The sequence below is a fragment of the Atractosteus spatula genome, chromosome 1 (assembly GCF_055471065.1).
Source record: "Atractosteus spatula isolate fAtrSpa1 chromosome 1, fAtrSpa1.hap1, whole genome shotgun sequence".
In the NCBI taxonomy this organism is placed as follows: domain Eukaryota; kingdom Metazoa; phylum Chordata; class Actinopteri; order Semionotiformes; family Lepisosteidae; genus Atractosteus; species Atractosteus spatula.
In genome coordinates this window covers 16,358,929-16,385,745 of record NC_142706.1, presented here as the reverse complement: position 1 = coordinate 16,385,745, position 26,817 = coordinate 16,358,929, and the positions used below count along the sequence as shown (strand labels likewise).

The following is a 26,817-nucleotide window of genomic DNA, read 5'->3' as shown; positions in this document are numbered from 1 at the left end:
GTAAGAAATTAGAATTTGCAGTTGTTTTTATTTTAGTACCCTCCACCCACATTTAGAATCACCAGGTGCTAAGTGAGCTTACAACTTGTACAGGCAAGGAGACTTTAGACTTTCTCCTGAAAATGTAATGTCAGAACTATCTTCTTCTCATTCACACCATAGCATCTACAGCAAGCCTGTAGGTGAAGCTTATAGGTCAATCCCAGACATGCAGCAACCTGAGGATACCTTGGTTGACTCAAGCCCACCCATCCAGAGTGGTTTTAAGTCAGTTTTGTTTGGTCACTATGAGATATTCTATACTGCTATAAGAAACACTTCTTTACACAAAGGGTTGTGGGAGGATGAAACAAGTTGCCCAAACATATTGTTGAAGTCAATCCCTAGGTTTTTTTGAAGGAACAGCTAGAAAGCATCCTTGGAAAAATTAGCTACCAAGTACCAGATGGGCTAGGTGCTCCAAATAGCCCCCTCTTTTGTAACTGTTCTTGTATTCTTAAGTGAACAAGACTCACGCTGGAAATATCTGGACTGTGGATCTTTAACTGTGCTGGATCTGCTACAGCAAAGCCTTTGACTTGAGTCACTTTAGGGCTAGATTATAAGTTATTTTAAACATTTCATAAACATGAAATGTCAGCCCACACCACCACAGACCACAAATTGTAAAGCTGGCATTTGCAAAGGATGAACTCAGTAAGATAAGAGCACGTTTCATCTTTCCACAAACTTTTGTCTTGGCCTTGTTTTGGGTACATCCATGGCAATTTTGTTTGAATTCTTTTCCTGCACAGAGACAGTTTGCCTTATCCAGAATTCATATGAGGGCTGACAAGAACCATATATCTCTGTATGCATGTAAAGTATGCGTGGCAGCAGGAGAGATTAAGAAAAGGGTCAATTATTATTACAGCTAGATAGCAGTTGGAAACTGACAAAATGTCATCTTTTCTGATGAAGATTCATTTTTACCAATGAACGTGATCTCATCTCTTCATGTAAATAAATCTCTAGTCGAGATAAGAGCTTTCATTGTGAGAGTGAATAAAATTCCCTTCATATCCTCCCACATGGTCTCTGCTCAGGTTATGAATAGCTGTAAGAAAGAGTAAGATGCCCGATAGTTTCCCTGTGTTTCTTTCTTTTCTTGTTGCTTTCAAGTCAGCTAAGTGATCTCTTTTTCATTGAAGCCGAAACCAACAAAGATGTATGTGATGGACTACAAACAAAACAGGCTGTGTTGAGACACATCAGTGAATTTATCGAAATCCCTAAATCACATGCTTCAGGCTGATGGACAAGAACAAAATGAAACAATAACACCGTTCTTTTCTATCCTTGCAAGCTGGAATAAGGGACAACACTGCAGAAAGAAGGATAAAGAATAAAGATGCTACTTTTAAATCATGAGTGGTGACGTTTTATACAGAATTATTTTTTCTAACAAGTTTAGAGGAAAATTAATACAGTAGCACAATCCGTGTTAATGGAGCAATGATGACATACATAACTCTGATGACATCTGAGAGAAAATGGAAATGTTCAGTTTGCTGAAACCTGTTCTGTCATATGATAATCAAAATTTCCAGATTTACTTTTGCTATTTATTAATATAAGATTGAGTCATTTTTACTGCTTCTGTATTATATTCAGTAATTTGTAACTATGCCCATCATCTTTGGTACACTCTAAGGCCATTAATACAAAATAAGAGATTTAATAATGCTTCTTCGAGGTGCAATATTTTATTTTATATTTCAAAGTAACAATGAAAATACATTTTACTTTCATCTTTATACCTGGTGATAGTTGCTTTACATTTTAGTGCTAAACATCCTCTGGCTTGCCATTATAAATAGGTGCAACTTAAAATTTTGTTTGAATTATGTTTCGTTTTGAAACATGAGGAACAACTTTAAACACTACAGTTGTTTTTGTGTTGGTCAACATCAGAGAAGGTCTCCTAATATCCTCTGTCCAAATTCAGTACTCAGTACCCCACTGACGAGTGACCCTAAAGGGAAAAAAAGCCCTAATTTGTAATACATAATAATTTCAACTTTAATTGTGAAAGTGGACAATAAAAGTTAAATGGAATTAGATTTCTGATCCAAGTACAAGGCTGATAAAGCCTATCCTTATCCCAACTATTCTTAGCTGCTCAGTGGAATGTATAACATGGCAGTGACTAAAGCCATGCCTACTTCAGAAACATAACATGCAATCGAGGATCTGGGTGAAAAATTACAAGTGTACAACTGTACAAAATAATTAAGAATTTCTCAAAAGACAATTACGCTGTTACATAATTCCTAACTTTGTTCTGTTTAATTGAAGATAAAATAACATAATGAAAGACTAAATGTAGTCGACACACCATAGCAGTCAGGTAGTTTGCAACTTTATTGCTGCAAAGTGTGTCAGTGTATATAGCTCTGTAATTGTTCTGTGGTTTATTATGCTTTTCAGAATTCGCAGCACAAATGCAGTGTTGTCTGTTCAGCCTCTGGGTGGGACGCTTCTGTTTTACTCTTGTGCAAGGTACTTTACTCAAATTGCACCAGTAAATGCCTTCCAAATGGATCTCTAGATTGTCATTTTAAATGAGAATTTCTTCACAAATGACTTACCCGGTAAATATAAATTTAAAAGACTAGCACCAATCATTAAATTATACAACAGAGTTTACAAAATGCACCTATAATTGTTTCCTTGGACTCAAGACGATAAGACCTCTGCATCTTTAAGACCTCTGAAATTCTTTTGTCAGTCTGATAATACATATATCCTACAGAATATGTTAGAAACATAATATAATCTTCTAATCATAACATCATTTACTTGTGACCTGTTGCCTAGACATTTTCAAACTAGATTACTCAAAAAGCAAACTTTGCTTACAAAGTAAATCCACCTCACTTGGCCAGAACCCTGTTCAAAGATCTTTTTTTTCCTCAAAATACAACCCAGTATGAAATATTTTTAAGGTGAGCAGGAATTATTCCCTCATACTCCAATCTGTGGCCAAAAGGAATAAGGTACTGTATTTTTAAAACTTTTCTGTTACATAAACCTAAACATGTTTTTTTAAAAACAAAATACCAAATCCTAAAATTACAACATAATAGTAAAAAAAAAACAACAACATTTAACTGTCTGTTAGTAACACCACATTAGTGTTTTGAAAATCTTGTCTCACTTGTCACTTCTTTTTAATAATTGTCTTATAATGCAAATACAGGCGATCATTTAACACAACAGTGAAAGTTGTATGAAAATGACCCAGTCTGTCCCTTCTTTGTATCCTCCAACATCTGTTTTTATTCTTTCCTTTTATTTGTCTTTTCAAATACTCTTTTACAATAATTGCTTTTGATTTTATATAATTCCACATTTAGTTTGGATTGTTTGCAGGATTGGACCCCACTATAAATTAGCTTTACAGGTGGTGTTGAGCTAGATTATTTGTTATACAGTATGTCAACTATAATATGTTAACTGTGAAACAAAAAAAATCAATAAAGAGCTGTACATTGAAGAAACAAACATGCAGATAAAGACAATACCAACTCACATACCATTTTAACAAAATCTACAGTTTCCCTACCTCACTTTTTAACAACTAATCCCAAAGATATCAAAAAGACTTAAGTACAGTTCCAAAACTCCTGATGGCAAAACTTCTGGAACCATTGTGATAGAGGTGGTATCCAGACTTTGGCCTCTGGGGTTTTATCTTACTCTGCTAAACTCAGCAAAGATACTGAACTGAGATAATCAAGTTTTTCAAGTTAATATAATGCCTGTGTGTTTCCAAGTTTACCCGGAAAAGCAGGCTATGTGAGTTCTTAATACAATACATTTTCCGATTATTTTCTGGTATCTGCAAACTTTATTTGTGATACTATCTGTGATTCATTTGAAGATGTCATTGTAAAAAAAAGAACAAGAGGAAAAAACTAAATTAAATACACGAACGACGCAAAGTAATAAAACCAAGCATCAGATCAATTATATTCATTAACAGCAATACATAAAGGGATGCAGATTCTTTCGATAGTGTAAATATTGGTGGATGGAGGTTGTCTTTAAAAGGACAGACCTGTGATGACGTCAGGGGGTGGAATTTCAACATGGAGCCCGGGGCAGGTCTTGGAAGAGTGGAGTTCTCAATGAGAAGCTTGTGAATCGTATGGACAGAAGCATTGCGTTGTGTACCAAGGAGGGTCCGTCAAGCACATTTTATTTCGAGGCACAATTTCAAAAGGCGACTTAATTGTTTTTTGTAGAGTTTAAGTGCACGCGTAGAAACAAAGCTGAGTTGTAAAGCGAAATCTTAAAAGTGAGGGAACGTTGCATACATTACGTGTTTCTGGATGTTGGAATATTTCTACTTGACCAAAAGAAAAACTTCAAGGGAGCTGAAAGTAAGCCTCTTTACGAATGCGTTTGTGTGCTTAATGTGCAGTAGCGCGAACTTGCCGAACAATCGAATTTTGGATTTTGTTTTTCAACAGAACTACTTAACTGAGAAAGTTTTTTTCGGTGATCGCATTTCCTGAAGTTTAAATGTGTTATCTTGGGAAGACTGCAGCTGTCTCCTTACGGAATAGGGAAGATTCCTGATGCGAGTGCGCGGTATGCAGACAACAAAGAGAAAATTGCGGTTTCCTATTATGAGGGTAATAATTGTGTGCTAAATTTTATAAACAGTTGGAGTTTTGTGAAGGTGGCCAGTTTCGTATACAGCGTTTTTTATCCACTGATACTGGAAAGCTAGAAAAAGAAATGGAGTGGTTAAGTCTCTTCGCCTGGGAAACAAAGGGATGTCGAGACAACCTGGCTGTCTGACTGACAACGAGCCCATGCAACGAAACCCGTGCAAAAATGGACGAGGAAGGCTCCACGTTGGACAAAATGCTTGCAAAATGACTGAAACGAAGGCTTTTCTTTGATTTTTTTTAAATTGAATAGGGCGCGCACAGGCCGTCAGTGCGGATTAAAATACAAACGTTAAATCAGTTCGGGATTTTAAAAACAATTGTTCCGATGGTAACATCTACATTTTAGTCGTCTTGTTCGAAACATGCGTATTTATAACTATTAATTAGACATGAAGAACGTTTGCGCTGAGGATTTTTTGCAAGTGATTGCAATTCTGCTTCTTGGAAGTGGCTGCTCGGCTCTACCCCTCGGCTGTAAACCCAGCGAGGAGCGTCCAAAAAGCACTGGAAAAACCACCCAGGTCGTGGAGGGGAAAGTGGTCTGCAGCAACATAGAACTTGATCAGGTATTGCCACCGGAGACGTTACCAAACGGAACAGTGACCCTGTAAGTATACAGTTATTCTCCTTTTCTAAGGAGGGGAGAGTGTGTCGTTGATACGCTTGCACGGCTATACTGCTGTACCTCCCCTTCTAAAAAAAAAATGTAAACTCGCGCAGATAGGTGTTGTGTAATCTTATTAAACTTTAAATTCTGTAATTGATCGCCCTAAATTGGAGGGGGGGTGAATGAGTTGGCACAGCGAGTGGACGTTGATTGTTTTTTGGAGTACAAGCCGTAGGTTCCTGTTTACTTACCTGCTGGTGTTGCGCTTTAAAAAAAATATTAGAGACGACAAGGAAGTAGTTGTATTGATGAGGGTGGAGGGTAGGGGCGGGGGCGACGGATTTTTACTCGTAACAAACTTGAGGTTTTGCTGCCGACATACAAGGTTTACACTAATGAAATTGACGTTGGATTTGACAGTCGAGCGTTAGTCATTTATTCGCGAAAATTATTCTTTTTTAACTCAATTTTCTAATATTTTGACTGGCCTGAAACGGCGGTATCGGATGTAATAGAAAGTCCCCAAGAATCTGATGAATTTTTATGTGATGATCAATACTTCACAGACGGGCAAACATAGTTCTAGATGTTTAGTGTGGTTTAGTTGATGTCATTCACTGGGCGTTTGGGAGACAACGTAGTTTCATCCACGTCTAAACACAACCAGAAGTATTCATTTAAATGATCTTGTTTCACCCCTTTACTGTATTTTTTTGCGGCCGGTGTGGTTGTTGACATAGTGTTAGTTATGTAGTTGAAAGCAACTTTTTTATTTCTCTTCCGGGTCAGTTTTTTAAACTGCAGACACCTATTTAATATCCAGTTAGAAGTTGCAATGAGACGTTTATTTGGTCGATATCTTGGGACTCGCAACTAGCCATTTGGATAGATGTTCTTTTCTTCTGCTCCACCAGACGAGTTTTGAAGTGTAAAATGCTGCTTCAGTTTTTTATGTATAGGCTAGCTTTTAAAATCGTTTCCTTCTTTTCCCTTTTCTTCATTGCAATTTACACAAGTTGAATTTGAATCCTGTATAGTGCCACTGTTTGTAATCCCCTTTTTTAATTTTAACATGTATTTGAAAAAAAAAAAGAACTGGAGTAACCCGAGTTAGGAAAAAGCCTCGTGTACAAATACTGTTGCTTATCGTTAATCGTGTCCTATTCATCTAATTACAAACTTGGAGATTGTTTAGTCTAATTTTAAGAGCAGAATTTAAAACAGGATTAGACACGAACTACAGCATACCACTTTGGTTACACATTGGAAAACCTGATAGGAGACACGGATGTAACGTTTTAATAACACAATGTCAATTTGTCCCTTGTCTCCGGTAGAGTATAAATTTAAGTAATGTATACATTTAACGCAATCCTGAACTGTTTCATTGAGTTTTATGGAGATCCAATCTTATTAGTCACTAAAGTATTAGTCATTATTTGATCTAGTCTGAAAGTAAATCTGGGAAACATAAACGTTCAGTTTTAAAAAAAAAGTTCCACTAGGTACTAAATAAAAAAGATCGAAAGTAGATACTACCTCACAATAGTACTAAATTCATAATGCGTTAATTTTCATGAGCATTACATCTGATCTAGAGCATTGAAGCTACTTCCTCACATCAGATTTGTATGTTGCATGACTGCCTGATAACGCAATGTATTTTTTTTTCTTGCAATGTAATTTAGACACCTTTGGTCAGGTGGAGTGCATCAGTAGTATTTAAGATTAATAAAAATTATTGGTGGTATTTAATGCTTGATATCAGGTTCAACACTTTTGCATGAAAACGTAAGCACGCTGAAATCAATTTGTGTGCTAGAAACTTACAGCTGACAAAGGAGCATAGCATATATTTCTCAGATATGAAATAATATTTTCATATTTATCATGAAGTAAAAATGGAAAAGAGAATTAATGTTTGACAAACTGGTTGGTGAAGTCTATTAGATCTGTTTGAGTCTCCTGTAATTGGAAGAACTTTCTCACTAGAGTGAATAGATTCCCAAATCAGACTCCACAGTTATTCTGTTTTTCTTCAGCTACGTTTCAACATTTGACTTGTATGGTCCATAGCCATGGAAGATTTTCAGAACTTGGAAAGACTGTGTGAGGAAGTCATAAATAGCACGTCATTTAGACATGCACTAAACACCTATTCTGAACATTTAGTGATTCCTCATGAAAGTTTGATGTACTACAGCATCAGTTTTTATAACAGCTTCCCACCATGCTTAGATTTGCAGCATGCAAATCTGCCCTACATGCGTAATGGAGAAGCTGTGCTATTAGAGTTCATAAATAAAATTACAAGATGTTTTTCCCTATTTCAACAAAGGGTTGGTTCTAGCAAATGGTGGTGTGAATGGTTAGCTGCAGACGGTTATTCTGAAATAATTTAACATTCAATTTACAACATCTGCCTTGAAACGGGATGCATTTCATTAACAGATTAGATTCTTGTTGCAAAACAAACCAGGGTAGCTTGTACTTATTCAACCTTACTACAATTAGACAGGAAATTGTGAGATGTAGTAGTGTGCTGCTGATGAGCATGCCAGGAGATAAAAAGCTGTAAATTGACAAAGATCTGGAACTAGTCAAAGCTGTAAAAGCTTGCCTAAGACTGCAAAAACCACCCAGTAGTCCTGTTTCTGTAACTTTCAGAGAGCTGGAGTAACACTTAAATTCTTTCTTCAGGGGTTTACTATTTAGGTATATTACCTCAAAGCAGAGGTGGGAAAATGAGAAGCAACACCACTCTTTGAGGCTTAATTGCATCTATACTTAGTGCTTTTGTTAGTCTAATTTAGAAGCAAACCATGTGATAAAGTATCTGAGAGCTATATACTGTATTGATACCGTGTTCTCTTCTCTTATGGCCTCTTTTCATGTTTAGACCTATCCCCACACTCAAAATAAAGATTTGGTCCTCATGAAAAGCATGTCACGGCTCAGTGGTGATGGATGTCATTTTTGCCTAAATAATAAGGGAGGAAAAAAAAGTCGTCAAAGGCTCCTTTTATAATGAGATTTAATTTGTGTTTTCAGTTCACACGCTCAATCTCTCAAGTGATGGTCCTGTTGTGTTGTTGTTAGGTATTTCTGTAGTCAAGCCTGTTGTCACATCTGTTTACCTTTTCCCCACATGTAAAAGTATCTCCACACATTATACTTTACATGTACTCACCTGTGTGCATTGTTTGATCTGGTCAAAAAACATAATTCTTCAAAAACTCATATAACCATGTTTGGTTCTTGTGGTGTGTAAAAGTGATTTCTTTGAGTGTATTTATGATGACATATAATAACTAATTATCACTCATCTGCAGACAGTACTAACCTTTACTGGGAAATAGATACTTTATTGATCCCATGAGGGAATTTGCAGAATTTAGCAAATTTGGCAAAATCTGTGATAGGAGTAAGTGCCTTTGTTATATGTGTTGTCGGTGAGTCAATGAAGAACCAAACTAGCCCTTTTTGTGAGAATTGTTAGTTAGTGTTTATTAATTGCCTATAAAATCAGCAGCTCTTCTGGATTTTATGGTGTCAGGCGTTTTATAGCTACTGAAGGGTCACAGAACAGTTGACACCACTACAGACCTACTTGCTTTGCAGTATTGAATGAGCGCAAAATCAGGCAAGTCCCTGCTGCTTTGTTAAAACCTTTCCTGACCTGAAAAAATCAATCATTTCCCCATGCTGAAGTTTCTCTAAATCATTGTCCCAGCAGGAAGGTCTGACTGCGGGATTTTTGCAGTGCAATTGAAAGTGACCAGCTTCTCCTTCGGAACTTCCAATATGAAGCTAGAAACAAAATAAATAGTGCACTGTAAAATATGAATGTCCTTAGACTGGTTTCTAGTAAACTTCCTTGACTTGCAGGCTCAGTTTTTAATGTTTTTGAATAAGGGCAATGAATGATTATTAATCTGAAATAATTTACCATCAGCAGCTCCTGGATGACCAAGGCAGTCCTTGAGATAAAATTAATATAATGAAGGCTGTTATTATTAAATTATGGTGTTGTGCTGTAAGACCCCAAATTTTACTTTGTTGTACATTTTGTAACAAGTCACTGGTATTACAAAGGACAGGCTATTTTTGTGGTTTGTTACAGTTTTTAACCAAAGCCTTTCACTAGGCAGTTAAGTTTGAAAATGTCTGAGCCTGCTAGGCATGTTTCTGTGGAGTTCTTTAAGATGCGGTTTAGTTATGATGGACTGTCCTGTGGCTTTTACAATGTAAATGTTTCTGTTTTCACACTTAGCTGTCTTTGCCAGCTGAATAGGACTTCTGATAGAAGTGTTTGTTGGTGTCCCATTCTCTGTAAATGTCTGTCTTCCTTATTGAAAAAGCCTTCTGAGTACTAGTGTGATCATTTTTACCTTTACATCTGCTTTAGTCTGTGGAGTCTTGAACATATCTTGTTGTCTTACAAGATCACTTTGAGGCCCTCACTGGAAAAGAGACTGTTTAATAATGAATACACTTAATTAAATACTTATCATATGTGGTTTCTGTTGATAAGTGTTTTAGAATTCCTGAACAAATCAAGTTCTACTCAAATTTTTCTGGGAAATAAACACTAGCTCAAGGACGGTTTCATTCTTTGACCTTTTCAAGCAGTGTTGTCAGCAATTATTATGCTGTCCGTTCTGAAAAATGTATAGAAATTTGGTAGCTCTTCAGAATATCCTGACATTGTTGCTGCTTGGCACACTTCCATTTTACAGGCTGTATGATTTCCTTTACAGTTTCCTGTGTGTGAGGTTGTAAGTGAAATCTTATGGGGTTTTTTTTGTTGTAAGAAATTGCCGTGTCCTGTTACTTATCATGTAAAAGTCTAAACTCATTTATTTTCCGTTTTCTGTAACAAGTATGCTTATGTTTACCCGAGCTTTAAAAATGAAAAAAAATTGGTTGTACAGTATCATACCATACCATAGAAGACGTTTCCTGTCCTGTAACAACAATATTTTTGTTTTTTTTTAATAACTTGCCCTGGCTTGTGGAATGAAAATGCAGATTCCTATCATGTCTAATAACAGGGCTGCATTTAAGTAGTACACTGCTAGACTACTTTCTGACATTTCAAATGTTTTGAAATGAAACTGAGATACTGTGGAGTGCTTTCGCAAATTTTATTTCAATACTATTTTAGTAGTCTTCAAAGGATGTAAAATAAAATAAATAAAAAATAGTTTAAAAAGTCTTTTTAAGGTACAATGTAGGGAAATTGTAGCCACTAAATGTACATGATTGAGCTTTTGTTGTCGTTGTAATGTTCAAGTGGAGGAAATAATCCTGTTACCCTTGTGCATGACTGCAGTATTTCTGGCCTGTTACTGTGTTTGGTAAAAAGTCATTTTTGACCCATATTTCATGTAATCATCACTCCTGGAGCTCTCAAGTGACTTTTCAAGTAAGTGATGTTTAATGGGCATACAGGTTGTATCTAGAACTCCTCGTATGGCCCAGAGAAATAGGCAGACAGCACTTCCTCAATTTGCAGATCCCACAGGGCTCCTGTGATCTTAAAGCGCGATAAGTAGAAGATCTTCCTCTCCTCCAGTCAGTGCCATAAAATCAAGTGAGCATTTAACCTGTACTGTAAAAAGTTACAAATGAGAGGAAGGCATTTGGCCCATCTAGCCACTATGGTAGTAAGTAGTTAGATGATGCAAGCATCTCATCCAGCTGTTTCCTGAAAGAAATCAGAGTTTTGGTTTCAACAACATGGATTAGATATCTTCTTCCATACTTACATTACCCTTTGGTTATAGAAGTTGCTGCTATTCTTGATTTTAAAAGCCTTCCCACATAGCTTCCTTCCACTTGTATCCTCTGGTTTCTGAAGAAGTCCATTGGATTGACTTTACGGACCTTATGCTTGGAAGAATTTTGAATACCCCAAATCCTTTTCGAGTTTCATTTGGTGCTTCTGCAGTGAATGCAAATCCTCCTCTTTTGATATCTTTTGCGAACTTGAATTGTTTACTTACTATGGAACAGGTAAAGGTTTATTCCATGCTAGAGGAAAAGAAACAACACTTCTGCTATGAAGCCTTCAAGTGTAGATTTACTCCATGCTGAAAAGAGAAGAAGGAAAACACAACGTTTTGGCTGTGGAGCCTTCTTCGGGTACTTCGGGAGCATTCTTTCTTCTCTTTTCAGCATGGAGTAAACCTATGACTTGTTCTTTTGCAGCCTATGCATGCTGATGCAGCTATGCACCCGAACTACTTCTTCAAGTGTGTTTATTTTCTTTTCAGTATGGAATAAAGCTTTACATGTTCTTTTGCAGTCTGATACTTGAACTGTTTTACTAATTATACCAACATTGAAATTTTTTGATTTAAGTTAGGGAGGGTAGGGATTCTAATGCATCGCTCCAATATTAGCAGTCGTCTCTTATCACCTGCATTTCCCCAATTGCCTGCTGCCTGTAATTTGAGAATTTTTGCTTCTGTATAATTCCTTTTATAATACATTACGTCAAAGGCCTTCTGAAAGTCTGTTTACTTTATCATATGCTATGTACATACCCATTTCCTGTTGATGTTTGTTCAAAGAACTCTAACAAGTTAGTTAAGCATGACCAACCTTTCCTAAATACATTTTAACTATCCCCTGGGAACTTATTTCCATCCTCCAGTTATTCTAATTATTGGTTCCATAGCCTTGCATGTCACAGAAGTCAGATTATTCTTCTGCATTTATTTTTTTGGTTCAGATTTGTCAGTCTTTGTTTGGACGGACACGACATTAGCAGTTCTCCATGGCTAATACCCCTTGTCTCAACTCTCTGGAAGCACTGTATAAATGACTCACGTGCAATGTCTCTAGTTTCCTTGCATACTATTACCAGGCCCTGAGGGCTTATTTATCTTAAGTGCTTCTAGTACCTGAAAAACTTCAACTTTTGCTATGTTGATGTTATGTAATAACTATGTTCTTCCACATTTCGGATATGTTTGTGGTTTCCTATATGGTGAACTCATTTAGTACATCAATTATTTCCTTTATGTTGTCTAAATAGTTACCATTATTATTGTGGAAAGCTCATAGCACTGAGTATTTCCAGGTGGTCCTTCAGCCAAATAGTAACCAGACTCAGTCCTGCTTGGTTTGCAAGATTGGAAGAGATCAAGTGTACTCAGGATAGTATGGTCATGAGTCACTTGGAAAGCACTGTAGTGCTTGCAGTCAGTCAAATAAGCTGTGGTTCACAGGTGAACATGGTCTTTATTCTCCTTGTTCAACATGCGTAGTATAACAGTAATAGTAATGAATTCCAAATTTGCTGTGACAATTAACAACCACATATATTGTGTTACACTAGGGCACTTCAAGCAGATCCCCTAAGTATGTTTATTGGTACCCTCAATCTTTCAGTTTTAAAAGTTAGGGACTTATTAAATTAACTTTTTTTAATGGTGTTTCTTGTTCTAAAATGACCCGTAAGATACTTCATTTAACAAGTGTTTTGCAATTGATCACTTTTGGGTTTTTCCAAGGTTTAAGAGATTTGTGATATCAAAATTATCTATAAAACCAGGATTTGGGCTCTCCAGGATTAGGGCTGGACTTCAGTGCTTACGCTATGCGATACACTGCAACTCGTATAACATGGACTCAGTTAAACCGATCTGCAGATGGGTCTCACTGTTGGCCAGTTTAAGAAAATAGCCAGTTCCCTTCAGTATGTATTCAGAATAATTCTGAAATTATTCACATTTTTATTTGATAATCCCCTCACAAAGTCCCAGTGCACTTTATTCCACCCTTCTGAGAATATCGTGGAATTGGATGACATGGTCAAATGCAGAGAAGGCCTAATTATGCCCTTTCCCAAGTTTTTTTTTTAAAGTATTTGGTTGCATTCTGCTTTTTCGAACTGAGTGGAAGTGGGATCATTTCTCAGCCACACCATGGTCTCACACGATAGTTTACAGCATCTGGCCACCTCCAGTGGAAATGAAGGATTGATGTCAGGATAAGGGTACGGTTTCCTTCTTGGCTCTGGACAGGAGTTTAACTTGATTATGCAGTTGAGTGCTGTAAACTGTCATGGTTCGCCACAGCATTGAAACACAGAGCGGCGCGGAAAGCAAGCCAAGCTATGTTTATGACTTCAACAGTTCACAACTAGAAGGCAGTCTTTGATTTGACTATGTTCAAATGTACGCTGCTGTAGATGAAGCTGTTTATTAAAAAAATGCTCTGTTTTCCAGTGTTTGGCATGTCATTTGATAACATATCGTTGGGATCATGATTCTTATCCTGCTATTGATGATCAGATTAGCCTAACATTTTACCATTCTCTGTCAAAGTCTTTTCTGTTGGTGTGGAAGACATAGCTTTGTCTAGAACTGTTTAGAAAATTACTGCAATAAATACCTCCAATACATGTTTTCACGTATTTATAGTGGGTATGTTTTATTTATTTTTTTTATCGATGCCATCCACTCTTTCAGTACAGCAATATGAGGAATGAAGAATTCCTTAAAAGGCTCGTTTTACTTTGCTGTTGTGCATCATGGTGTTTCTAAATATTTCCAACTCAACTGAGGCCAGCTGATGGGGGGTGGTGATGGTGGAACAGGGAGAAGCAAGGGTTCCAAAACATCTTTGACCTTTCAAGGCTCCAGCAGGCTGTCTGAATAAACACAATCTACAGACGCAATTGCTTTGATTTTGGTCCTTTGTACAGAAAGCACCTCATACTAGGATTAAGGATGAATTATTCTTCAAATGAATTCAAAAGTTTGCTTCTCTTCTTTCTTGTTTTCCTATACTGCTTTCTTCTTTTGGGGGCAATAACTAAGAGTGAAATTTATGTTCTTCTGTGGGAGAGAGAGTTTTATCATGTTTTGTTTCAGGAGACTCAAGATCATGCTGTTATATTCTACAAATTAAATATTATACACCCAAGCTGCAATCATCAACCTTAAAAAAAACTGTCCTACTTTTTCAAATGGGGGGAACATTTGTGCCGCTAAATAAAATAAAAATTGCTGTATTGCTAGCAATATATATGAAATATTGCCTAATATACATGTACCTAAATTACAATGCCAAGAATAAAAAGTGTAACTTTCATTATATAAAATGTTATATTCAGAGACATTCTGTCTGCTTATTTTCAGAAACAAAAAATAAATAAAAAGATACTAGATTAGAGACTGGGGTTGTATTATTTATGTTGTATTGCTGACATTCCTGGTGTCATGTCTACATAAATGTATATTATTTGTTTCAAATGTATTGTTTATTATTGGAAATGAAATCAGTTTAAAACAGAAAGTAAGAAACTGTTCTATACAATGTATCACTACATCCAGTGTAAATGTTAGAACCTAAGTCAAAGGTTTGTTTGTGTCAAAGGTGGTTAAGAGATGACTTGGTTTAAATTCTAACACTAAAAATTCTAAAAAGATGCACAGAAAAGGTGCACATTCCACAAACTGTTTTGCTGTGTACAGTTGAAATGAAAATTGTCAGTAGCAGTGACATCTTGCAGCCCTAAAGGTATTCACCAGTGTAAAACAAACTAATTATTTCCGCTTCTTTCAGTTATCTAATATCTTAATCATATTCATTAAAGAAACAGAACATTAGTTAGCATGTTTCCTTAAAATGATAGCCTCTCTGGTCAGGCCTTATGAATTTTAGCAAACTATGCTGCATCAGCATTTGTTTTAGAACACGGAGGGATTTAATAAACCTGATTTATCAAGATAAAAGTGTAAATTTTAAGTTTTAAAAGTGTAAAGTGGTGACAAAGGTCATCTTATGTTACCTTAGGTGTGTATGAAGATGGTTTGGAAAGGTAACTATTTCTTTTATCTGTTAACTGTAATGGGTCTGTGGAAGTACCAGTCAGTAGTGGTCAGGGAATCTATTCGTTGCCCTCTGCATTCTGGGATGTGTCGTTAAACAGCCCTGCATACGAATGGTTGTTTGTATCAGTGGGGAAGAAGAAAGCCTTGTTGTCTTTGATGCACATAATAGGCAGCCCACAAAGAAGGAGACTGTGTTTTAATTGCACTGTTTTGTCTGAGAAGCTGTTCTTTCCTCTCACTTAGCGAAGTCTCTGTGACCTGAGTCGTTACCACTTCATGCATTGTGTTTGGCATACCTTTAAGATTTGTTAGTTTGCCTCAAGCTGAAGCATTCAGTCCCCTTCCTCCTTGTTCAATGATGACTGTTAACAAGGTGTCAACTTACCCCCTTCCCCTTAATTCCTCCAAGAATTGTGTGTTCTTGAGCAGTAAAGCACACGTAAACACACTAAAGAGTAGTAAGAAACTAATTTCAGATCACATAGTTGAGCTATCTTAACCCTACATTTCAATGTCCTGCCACAGATCTGAATGTTTCTAATTGGATTACAGTACAAACATTTGTGCTGATGAGAGATACCTTGCTTTAAAGCCTTTTCTAGCTGGGGAGCTATTGGGCGGTTTGCTTTTTTTGCGTATTGATCCTATTTCTCCACTATATTGTGTGGTGTTCTGAAACAGCACAGCTTGCTACTACTGCTTGCAAACATCATTGTGATATGAAGATATTTGATTTCAGTAATGTAGGTGTAACTGTACCTTAATCTCAATTCCAATTGTTTTCTTAATATGCAAATAAATGAAAAGTGTCAGATTGAAAAATGTTATGTTTTAAAAAGAAGAATGTTTGTTTTATGTATATTACATGAAGCCAAGGGGAATTCCCATCGGAACATTCTCAAATATAAAGCACAGTCATTTATATATAAAATAGTTCAAAGTCACTGATGAAGAGCGCACTTGGAAATTGTGCAGTTATTTTAATATGTCCTTTTTGTTCAAGCTATATACACTCAATGCTATTTGTTTTGTGTCATGATGAACACGAAGAGACTTCTGAAACTGATCTTCAGTCTTCAAATGAATTCATAAGCAGTCTTCCGCATTGCGCCACTATTGGTGTGTGTTTAAAGATTTGGTTATTTTTAATTTGCTTGTGTTGGTTTAATAACTATTCAGTAACAGCAACAGTACCTGAGTTCGGTGGCTGTTTATCACAGTATCAGTCTGTCCAGACTGTTTATTGAGGCTTCCTGAAGCTGAAGTGTTTATAGACAATCACCGCTGGAGAGAACAAATCTAATTTGTTACATGCTAAGACAGATTGATATTGTGGGTCATCCCAAAATGTTGCTGCCATCAAGGTGTACTGATAACCTCTCAGTCCACATGACCAGCAATTGAATGAGATGGCCTTTTATTGATGTTCCTTGATAATGTTGGAAAGCCACCAAGTTCTAAACATGGTAAGAGGTTATTGTAAAGTTCCTCAAGAAATCATGAAAGGTGGTGTATACAATAATTATACATTTCAGGACTATAATTTTGCCCAGTGCCTGTGGTATTTGTCGCTTTTTTTGAGACTCAGAAATAGGAAGAAAATATGACTCTTATTTAAAAGAAATTGCCTTACTTTTAAGGTGCTTATTTTAAAACTTAATTTGTCAGTGATGCACCACTTATAAGTCTATTATAAAATTAAGACACTATTTTGAATTATCTACAGTAGTTTAAAATATTGTCTTAGTTGGTGTGAAACACTGAATAAGGCAAAGGCTGCATATTTCCATCACCTGCTATGATAAAACTAGTCAAAATACCTTGTAAATAACCTTCAATTGTTGAGAAGCTATGTAAAGCCTGAAGTTCTGTTTGAATCCTATTTTATAGGAGGACTCTTTTGGTCAGATTTTGTTTCTGAAATCTTTATCAATACACGGTAAGGACTGGCATTTTTCTCAAAATGTCAAGATTGATGTAAAATGGCCTAGATTCTAGTTTGTTACATATGGCCGTTCTCTTTTCATGCACTGCTAAAGAGTCATGGAACACTGAAAATTGTGGAGCTAATCTCTGCCAGCCAATTCTGTAGTAAACTGTGCTGGATCCAGATTTCAGAGCACAACAAGAAGCAGGATTCTTTGGAGGCTCTTTGTGTGATCAACATCCCTGAAGCCAAAAATTTAAACCACAAATCAGTTTGTGCTCTCTGCCGAAAGTAATAATATATACATATGATTAATATCCCATAGCTACTGGTCAACATTTTTTTGGTGCTGTTTGGGAACATGAAATTGGAGAATGGAAACACTTCTCCAGTCGTGTGAAACAGCAGTGTCTCTTCTGTATTGGTTTTGAGTTTTAAAAAATGAAATTTGGAGTTGGTGGGGGGTGGGATCCATGGGGCTCTTTGTTTATGTACTTCAGTCAAAAGCCTACTGAGGCAAACATTTTCTTTTGGTCGGTATTCATTCAGTTATTTCAAAGTGACTGAAAACTGGCACTGAGAAAAGCCAAATTTGTTAAGATACATGCTCAGCCACAGTTATCTAGATCATGTTAAACTAGGTTGAATTTTTTTTGCAAACAGCCTTGGTATTAAAATGCTAAAGGATTTTTCTTGGGATTAAACAGCGTAGAGGTAATTTGCACGTGCTACTTGTAATGATTTGTAATCTTGTAGAACTGCCTTCAATAACCGGTTGTGCTAGACAGCATCGCTGTGTTCCTTTGTTTAAATTCTATTTCCTTCCAGTCTAGTTACAACACCTGTGCTGAAACAGGATTTTTTGTGTTTCAGTATTTGAGGTCATAGAATGTCCAAAGCTTTTTTGGCAACATCAGTGAGAGGATTAATCCCTTGATTTTGAATCCCTCCGAGCGATGTCTTGCTTTTTTGAGCTTGGTATTAAGCATTAAGTAAATCAGTCCTATTAATAAAGCTTATGCTCTTCTTTCTAGTTTTATACTTGTGAATGTGATTTGTTAAAAAAAAACATTTTAAAATGTGCTTTCATTAAAGGCTGTAGTGTTATATGACTTGAATTTATAGATAAATAAGGAGTCCATTATGGAAGATCCTGGCAAATTTTACATCTTGACGGGGTGTCTATTACCAGAAATATTTATGACATTCTTTAAAAACATTTTTATAGTTTAAGTAATGATGTAGCCCTAGAAAGTGGGGCTTATTAACCATATCTGAACTCCAAGGAATGCATCATGCATACATTTTGTACTGTTATCACATGACCTGGAACATATTTCATATTAATAGTTAATAACTGAATGATTCACCGTTTGTCTTAAGAGTAACCCGACAGCCATCCATTAAGAGGTTGCAGTGATTAATTTCTGTAGAAATAAGACGGTACTATGCCTAGAGACATGCATATGCTGTAAACTGATTGTATTACCACTCTTAATGTTAAATATTTTTTTCAAAAAACTATAAATCAATGTCAAAATAAATCTTCATATCTGGTTTTAGTAAAAGACTGTAAAACCTTGAATATCAGGATGATCAAGTGTATAATTGTGGCTTGGAAGTTTTGTACATGGAACTATGAAAACAAGATCTTAATTATTCATACCAATAGGCCAGGTCATCATACTTCAAAATCTGCAGCAACTTCAAAGGTGTTTGCATTGGAATTTAAACCCCTTTGATGACAAGTATGCATCTTATCAAGTTTATGCCGGTCTCTTCTGCTGAAATAAATATAGAGGCATCTGTGTAAAAGTATCTGGAAACCTGATGAATACAATGTTTTAAATCGGAGCAAAATAAAAAATACCAGTGCATCTTTTTTTTAACCCATTATATGTTAAGTGTTTGCCAGCTATTGCTATTGGCTGTAGTCCAGTTACAGTATATTTAATTTGAAAGTTTGCAAGTTCTTTGAAAAAAACAACAACAACAACAACAACAACAACAATTGTAAAATCTGAGCTGACGAGACCCCAGGCATGAGATTATGTAGTTTGTGACAATTTGTTTTAGGCAAGGAAAAAAACTGTTAAGGAAGTGTTGCCAGCAGCCATATCACCCTGGAACTTACAACTGGCAACCCACTGAAGCTAAGCAGGTTAGCTGGTGAGTGAGCAGGGGAGTGAGCCTGGATGTGAGTCCTCCTGGGAAAAACTATGGGTTGCTGCTGGAAGTGGTGTTTGTGGGGCCAGTAGGGGACGCTCACCCTGCGGTCTGTGTGGGTCCTAACGCCCCAGTATAGGGATGAGGGCACTGTACTGTTAAAAGGCGCTGTCTTCTGGATGAGACGTAAAACTGAGGTCCTGATTCTTTGTGGTCATTAAAAATACCTGGGCATTTCTTGAAAAGAGTAGGGGTGTAACCCTGGCATCCTGGCCAAATTCCCCATTGGCCTTTACTAATCATGGCCTCCTAATAATCCCCATCTGTGAATTGGCTTCATCACTCTGTTCTCCTCCCCACTGATAGCTGATGTGTGGTGACCATACTGGTGCACTATGGCTGCCGTTGCATCATCTGGGTGGGTTGCACATTGGGGGTGGTGGAGGGGAGCCTCCATTACTTGTTAAGCACTTTGAGTGGAGAGTCCTGAAATCTAAGTGTAAGGAATTATTAAGGAAAATGAGAGATAGGGGCAGGAACGCAGTTTTAATTTTCAGACAAATCTTGCAGACCTAATTAGGATCTAATGCAGCTGTTAGGCCAAAAGTGTCCAGAAATGATCAGATCAGGAACAACGTGAACCTGTTTACATGTTTCACTGTTGGGACAAAACTTCCATTTGGCAGCTTTGTGATTTCTCAGTTATTCAGCAGGCTGCTCTGCCAAGCTGCTTTTGCATTTGGTTTTGTGTAAATTGCGGTTGGATTACTTTAGTGCTTCGTTAAATGCAGATTTTTCCAGACCCAGCTGTCACGCTTCCAGGTGCTTGCATTTTGAGGTGTTGAATTCTTGCATAAAATACATAAACTAGAAAGATATTACATGTCATTCTTTTTTTTCTTTTAATACCTTACAGTGTGCAGTAGATCAGGGGTTTCAGAGTGTAGAGAAATAGAGAGTTGTGGGAAATATTCTTAATAATGTGTTGTATCGTGTGAGTGCCGTCTTTACATTTTTCATATGGGAATTATTACTTATTATCATTAAAAAATAACTAACGCATTTTATTTTTCCCTAGGATCCTAAGCAATAATAAAATTCAGGAATTGAGGAATGGCTCGTTTGTTGGTCTCTCAGCACTGGAAAGACTGTAAGTATATATTTATTTCGCTTATTTTGAAAAAGGTTCTCTTGTCAGGTGGTCTGTACAATAAGAATTCAAAATATGATTTGCAAACACTGCATATGTTGGCGTTTGCAAGACAACCTTATTTGCCAGATTCCTTCATGTATCTTTTGAACATTAGGCTTTGCTGGAGTGGCCACTACCGGTATAGGTAGTTCTACACACTGCATAGTTCGTTTTATAAGGGGACAGGGGAATGGAAGGGTTCCATTTTTTTACAAAAAGCAAGAAATTGTCTTAAATGACCAATAACCAAAAACATCCTTTTAAATGAAGGAGTGGGGGATTGTCATTTTTTTACTATATTGTCTTATCTGTTTGCTTCCTTAGGGCTGTTTTATATTTTCACAAAATAGTCATACGCGCTGACTCAGAACCTCTGAAAATTGAATTCAAATTTTTTAGGGGGTTGTTGAATGCAACGTGTGGCAGTTTACTTGAAAGAAATAGTATTTGTACAGTTCAGTGGCCCTTATGAGTTCCTCAGACATTGGGGAAACAACATTCATTGTGTTTTGTAAGTTAAATGCCACATTATAGACTTGTTAGACCTATCATGATCTAAAGTGAATTTACTAAATGAATGTAATATGCTGGTACTTGGCTTAGTTTTCTAATTATTCCCTGAAAAATCCTCTAGAACTTTAAACCTTATGTGGGCTTTGTCATGTGAACTAACGTTCGTTAGAGATTAAGGAGAGACGGATGACAAAATGTACTTGTGATCTAAGCGTGATTCAGAGGCATTGGCTCCTATGCCACTCAGAAAACAGTAGAATCGAATTTTTGTATTTAAAGGGAAGTGTACACTTTAAAACAATGATCTTTTTCTTTACAAACAAAAGCATACCTTTGTATGAGCCATGTGTTAAAACTTGGACTTAAGTAGTTTTGATTAAGTGGGTTTTATAAGTTTTATAGTCTGTCCTATAATGAGATGCTACACTTGCACAGTCTAATACTGGATTGGTTACCAGGTTAAAGACTCCCGGTGTTGTATGCATTTACTGTCTTGTGAAAACTGCAATAATATGTAGGTGATGGGGGGAGGGGTTAAGGAAAGAGATTGAAAGAAGTTATTGTTCATACTAGAAAGTGAAATGCTTGGCTGCTGAGTTTGAAATATTGGTTATGTTTCTTTTGAGATTTGAAGGAAATACTTCATGCATGTGCCTGTGGATTGGCTTGATTTATTGCTCTTGAATTGGTTCACGCAGATAAAATAACCAGAGCACTAATAGCCCACTTTTACAGAGACGTAGAATAACAGATGATTACATAAATGTGGAATTTTAAGGAGAGTTTTCCATGTAGTTATTTCAGATCTTTCTTAAAACGGTCCAGAAGATTTTGAACATTTACAGAGCTGTGTTTCCCTGGGTCGTTTTACTGTAATTGCCTATTCATCAGGGGACTTGGAATATAAGTGGCACTATGATGGAGAAAGGAAACTTTCGTTACAATGGCTTATAAGATTGCTGTTACCTGTACAAGGAAAAGGACTTTTCCATTCTTTTACCATACATAGTCAGACCATTTTTCCTTCCATTTGACTAGTTTATTGCACATGAAGGGTTCCAATTAAATAATATGGACTTTATACAAGGTGAAACCTTGCCAAAAACGTGGTATTACTGGAAAATGTCTTATGAAAAGACTTTTCATGCAATGATTCCACTCCTGTACTGTAGAGATGTCACAGGTAACAAATGTGATGTATAGTCTTGCCTCTATAAATATTCCAAAGTATCTGACCTCTAGCTTTAAAACCATCTATCAAGACAACAGCAATTAATATCATATCGGATTCCTGTAGAGAAGACTTTTGCTGGCAAGTGATCAAATCCCTTATGCTCAAGCATGCTTATACTCAAATCCCCAGAGTTATATTTCATAAGGGACTGTGAGGATCAAAGATTGCAGTTTAAACAGTTCTTTTTTTACAGTAAGACTAAGGAAGTTCTGGTTTTAACTCAGTATCTCCATTTAAGAAATGTGTGTATGTAACTTTAACTGCACTTTATAAATGAACATTTGTTATGGAAGCTTCTGAATATAATGCACCCCAAGTCATTTGATTTAGGATGCTTATATATATCCATAAATTACAATAAATATGTAAATGCGGTACTAGAATGTGGTCAGTATTTGTTTAGATTATTAAATGACAGCTACTATAGAATTATAAACAGAACCGCAACAGACGTACACCTCTCCTAACAGTTTGCTGTGCACTCAGATCATTTCAGCATTAAATCACTCTAATTGAACACCAGTTCATTCTTCAATCATAAAAAAACAACATGTTGGTAGCTTTTTTTAGACTGCAGCAGCTTGATTCAACCCAATTGAGTTGAGCTCCAGCCGGATATCTAATTGGTGGTTAGCATTTGGGTTCAGGATGATATTTAATGCAGTCCCTTGAGTGTCTGGGAAAGAAAATTGACAAATTGACAAAGCAGATTTATTTAAGAAATACACTTTTTCTTAAGTTTATTCCATAGAGGAAATTCTCAGTCACAGTAAAGTATTTTAGCCAGCTGTTTTTGCTTTTGTTTATTGTTATAATGTCTTTATTTTGTATTTCTCTTTTCTGTAGTATGCAGAAACTAAGCAGCAGGTACTCTTTACTAGCGATTGTGTTTCCTAAGAATATTACTTTCATTGAGCTTTATGTAAAAAAAAAATCTTGATTATTTCATCTAGAAATCTTGTTGTCATTATATGGGTGAAAAATGTTAATGTACATTTTTATTGAAAGATATTCTGTTTTTTTAGGGGAAAAAAATTCTAGAATCTTTTCATATAAAAGGCATTTAGCAAGTCATTTTAAGAAAATGATTTTTGGTTGCCGCTATAAAAATAGCCCAGAGCATTTTTAAATTTCACTCTTTATACATCTGGTTACGCTAGCTAACACTAAACCTGCAGGAATAAATGAAAGCCTTCTGAAAACAGACTTTGTTGCTATGTTTATGTATCATAACGTCTCCGTAATATAATAACATGTTAAAAGGACTTAGAGGTCACATGCTGATTGAAAGATGTGACTTGTCTACTTTTGCTGTCTTGGCGAGAACAGCTTCTTTTAACACAAGTCTTACATATGTAGGAAACAGTCAAGAAGGAGCCAAAAGAGTTCAGTGTTTTAAAATGAGCCTCAGCATTGATGCTTCAGATACAAAGAGCGTTGCGTCAGAAGGTAGGGGGCTCAAGCTGTAGGGAATCAGTGGGCTGTGTATCATACTTTTACTGATATGTAACCACAGATAAAGTTCCTTAGCTGGAAAATGTGCCCGTGCCTCCACAACTAAGTAGCAGGCACTTCTTTGTCATTTTAATGAGTTTGTCTGAGCCCAACAGTGTCCCTCACTAGATGCCTAGGACAGCCACTCTTAAAACCCTCACTCCTATTTTCTTTGGTTGAACGTTTTCTCCACCAGCGATACTCTGAAAGGAATTCCCCATCTTTCTCCATCAGTAGCTGCGGTGAACCGCTTTGGAACTGATCGTCATAAAGCATCTTGAGTGGCAACCAGAGAAAATCAATTACAATGCCTGTGCCATGAAATTGCGCGGCTAGTGTTGGCAACTGAATGATTTTGTTAAGTTTAAAAAGGCATCTCCTTTGGAAATTAAAGCTCCAAGTTTCTTTTGTTAGTTTATTATAGAAATATGACTCTAATCCGGATTGCATGACGGGTTACTTCTTAAAAACCATAACTGTGTAAAGCACCCTGCAGCACATGGGAAAGAATGCTATGTCTTGAACCACAAAGACCATTGAATGGAAGGGACGCTGAAAACTATTGTGTGCTTAGAATGTGGGAAAGGACTTCAGTAAAAGGCAGAATACATTTGTAGTATGAAGGTGGTTTGTTCAGATTATGTATTTTATTTCAAACACTCCCATATTTCAGAATCAACTTTTAAGATGACATCCTGCAGAAAATATATAAAGTGTCATCAAAGGTGATATGATTAAGTATGAAAATTTAAACACAAAATTCACGTTTGCGGTTGAGTGTTTAAATTAAGAGGCAAAATTATTTAACAGAAATCACAATTTTAGATCTCCCTTCCCTCATTTAGAATGATGATCTTACCCAGTATTGTTTTCTTGCCATGAACATTAAATAGTTGTTTGAATTGTTTGAGTTGTCTTGGGAAAACGCTGATTTTATAAGCACTATCACACTTATTCACTAGCAGTCTGGACCCAGGTTTCCATTCATCTAAGTGTGGTATCCCAGCTTGTTCAGGTGATAGCATTGTAGCAGTTCATTTTTCTGTGTTCTAAAATCAATGTGATTACATTATTTGAGCAGATGAAAATAATAAATTAAAAAATAAGGTAACAAAGAAAAGTGCTACAAAGAAACATTTTTTGCCATTTGTAGTGGTTTTGCATATTACAGTTATGATGCAGATCTTCCAGCTAAGTCTGTTTTTATTGTAGTTTTTGTAATACCTTGTATTGTTTTGATTGTGATCTAAAGGGAAGTAGGTTAAGTTCTAATTAAAGGGGATTTTTAATATGCCTTGTAAAACTGTCAAACTTGACACAGTAATAAAAATTGTATGCAGTCTGAGCCTCAAGCAGAACAATTTGTGTATCATTTGCAAACTCTACAGGTTAACCTATGTTGAGTTTGCAAATGATAAACTATGTTGCCTACACTTTTATATGTTTCCAAATTTATAATGTTCCCTGAAAATAAGTTGTGTGAGAAGCTCTTGGTGTCATGTTTCATCCAAAGATGTTAACGTTTAAGCCTCATTACTATTTCTGAAACTCATTCTTTTTGCTTTAATGCAAGTGAAGCAACTTGCTCGTTATTAAAATACAGTGAAGAAGAATTGTGGAAACCTGTCATTAAAATTAAAATTTCTGGGGTGTCAGAATTTGATGACCAATAACATGCCTGCTGTGGAAAAATGCGTTTAAACGTTTGGGCTTTTTTGTCAGCAGAAAAAAAGACGTGGTTTTAGGACCTAATACGGTTTGAAACAGTAACGTGAAAAGAGGTGAAGTAGCAGAAACTTTTTGTCAGTCGCTTTTTGTCATTCATCTATTGTATATTAGACAAGGGTTTCAAACTTTGAAAATCTTCAGCATTTGTGGAACTTTAATTGCAGGATGCTTTAATGGAGGACTGTTTTTTTTTAATTTGTATGTTGCTCATTTAAAGTAATTTATGGATCTTTTTTTATTAAAATGTAATGTGAGCTTGGACTGCTGTGGTGTGAATTCTTCTTGGTTATAACAGCACACATTTGGCCCGACTTGGAATTATCTAAACCTCTGTGAGGCTCTTCTGGTTGTTTGAAATATTTGATACTTCAGCTGAATAAGAGTCTTGCCTCTGGTGTCTGTTCACCCTAATCATGGAGCAATTTTTGCTGCCTCCTTAATTAGAATGTAAGTTCATATCAATATGTAAGTCATTCACCATTTTGACTATTGAGAATTGACAACCCCTTTTAAACCGTTTCAACCATATTCATATAAAACATGTTTTTGCAGTTGGCTTCAGCTTTGTTTGCTGCTAGCTATAAACACTCAAATCAGATTTTTAATGTTCTTTTGGTTTTCTTTCTCTGTCTCGTAGTACTCAGACTGTGAGTACACAGCAGCCTCTTGTGTTGAAAGACAGACTTCCTTTCAGAGCAGGCTCTGAAATGCAGCATTTTTAGCTACTTAGTTGGTGTACTTGATTAAGTACATCAATGTAATACTTCTAACAAGGCTTTGAGGTGATTTATTGATAATAGTACCTTCGATTTAGGGAATATTTTGAGTATAAAGGAAAGGAAACCTTTAAAAAATACTGTAAATATAAGAAAACAGTTACGTTACTCAGGTTGGTTCAAAAACCAAAAGATATGGAAGTCTCTCTAGATTTTCTTTAATATCACCAATGAGATGCTTCGTTCTAAACTCTCGCAGTGATGCATTTCATTGTGGACAAAATAAACATTTCTGTCCATAATCTCAATTGAGACCATTAGTGCAATTTATAGCACCGCTCCTTTTTGGATAATCTCAGTATGAAAACAAAAAGACATTTTATACATTGTATCTTTTTGCTATGTATGATTTGTACCTCAAATGAAAATAATTATAATAACTTTGTTAAATTATTATTTTGGATAATATTGTATTATACAAACTTCATAATACAAACTTCAAGATCAGTTGTTCTTGTGAAACCTCAAATTGGGACAATGAAGAAAATTGTTTTAAGGGGACAAAATATTTGAAGGACTGAACTTGTTTACAAGAAATACAGAATAAAGTGACTTTGTAACCTGCTCACACTCAATTTAGCTGTTTTTGTGAGTTGTAGTGTGAT

The 26,817-nt window shown here is 36.1% G+C and overlaps 1 protein-coding gene across 1 annotated transcript in view; it reads left to right on the top strand.

Moving 5' to 3' along the window:
• Positions 1 to 4,162: 4,162 nt before the first annotated feature.
• adgra3 (adhesion G protein-coupled receptor A3) overlaps positions 4,163 to 26,817 on the top strand; it is a 49,527-nt gene continuing 26,872 nt past the window's right edge. Inside the window, exons 1-2 of the mRNA XM_088922347.1 lie at positions 4,163 to 5,331; positions 20,354 to 20,425. Coding sequence (XP_088778473.1) covers positions 5,114 to 5,331; positions 20,354 to 20,425 — 290 coding nt within the window. The 5' untranslated portion in view covers positions 4,163 to 5,113. The remainder of the gene's footprint in view (positions 5,332 to 20,353; positions 20,426 to 26,817) is intronic.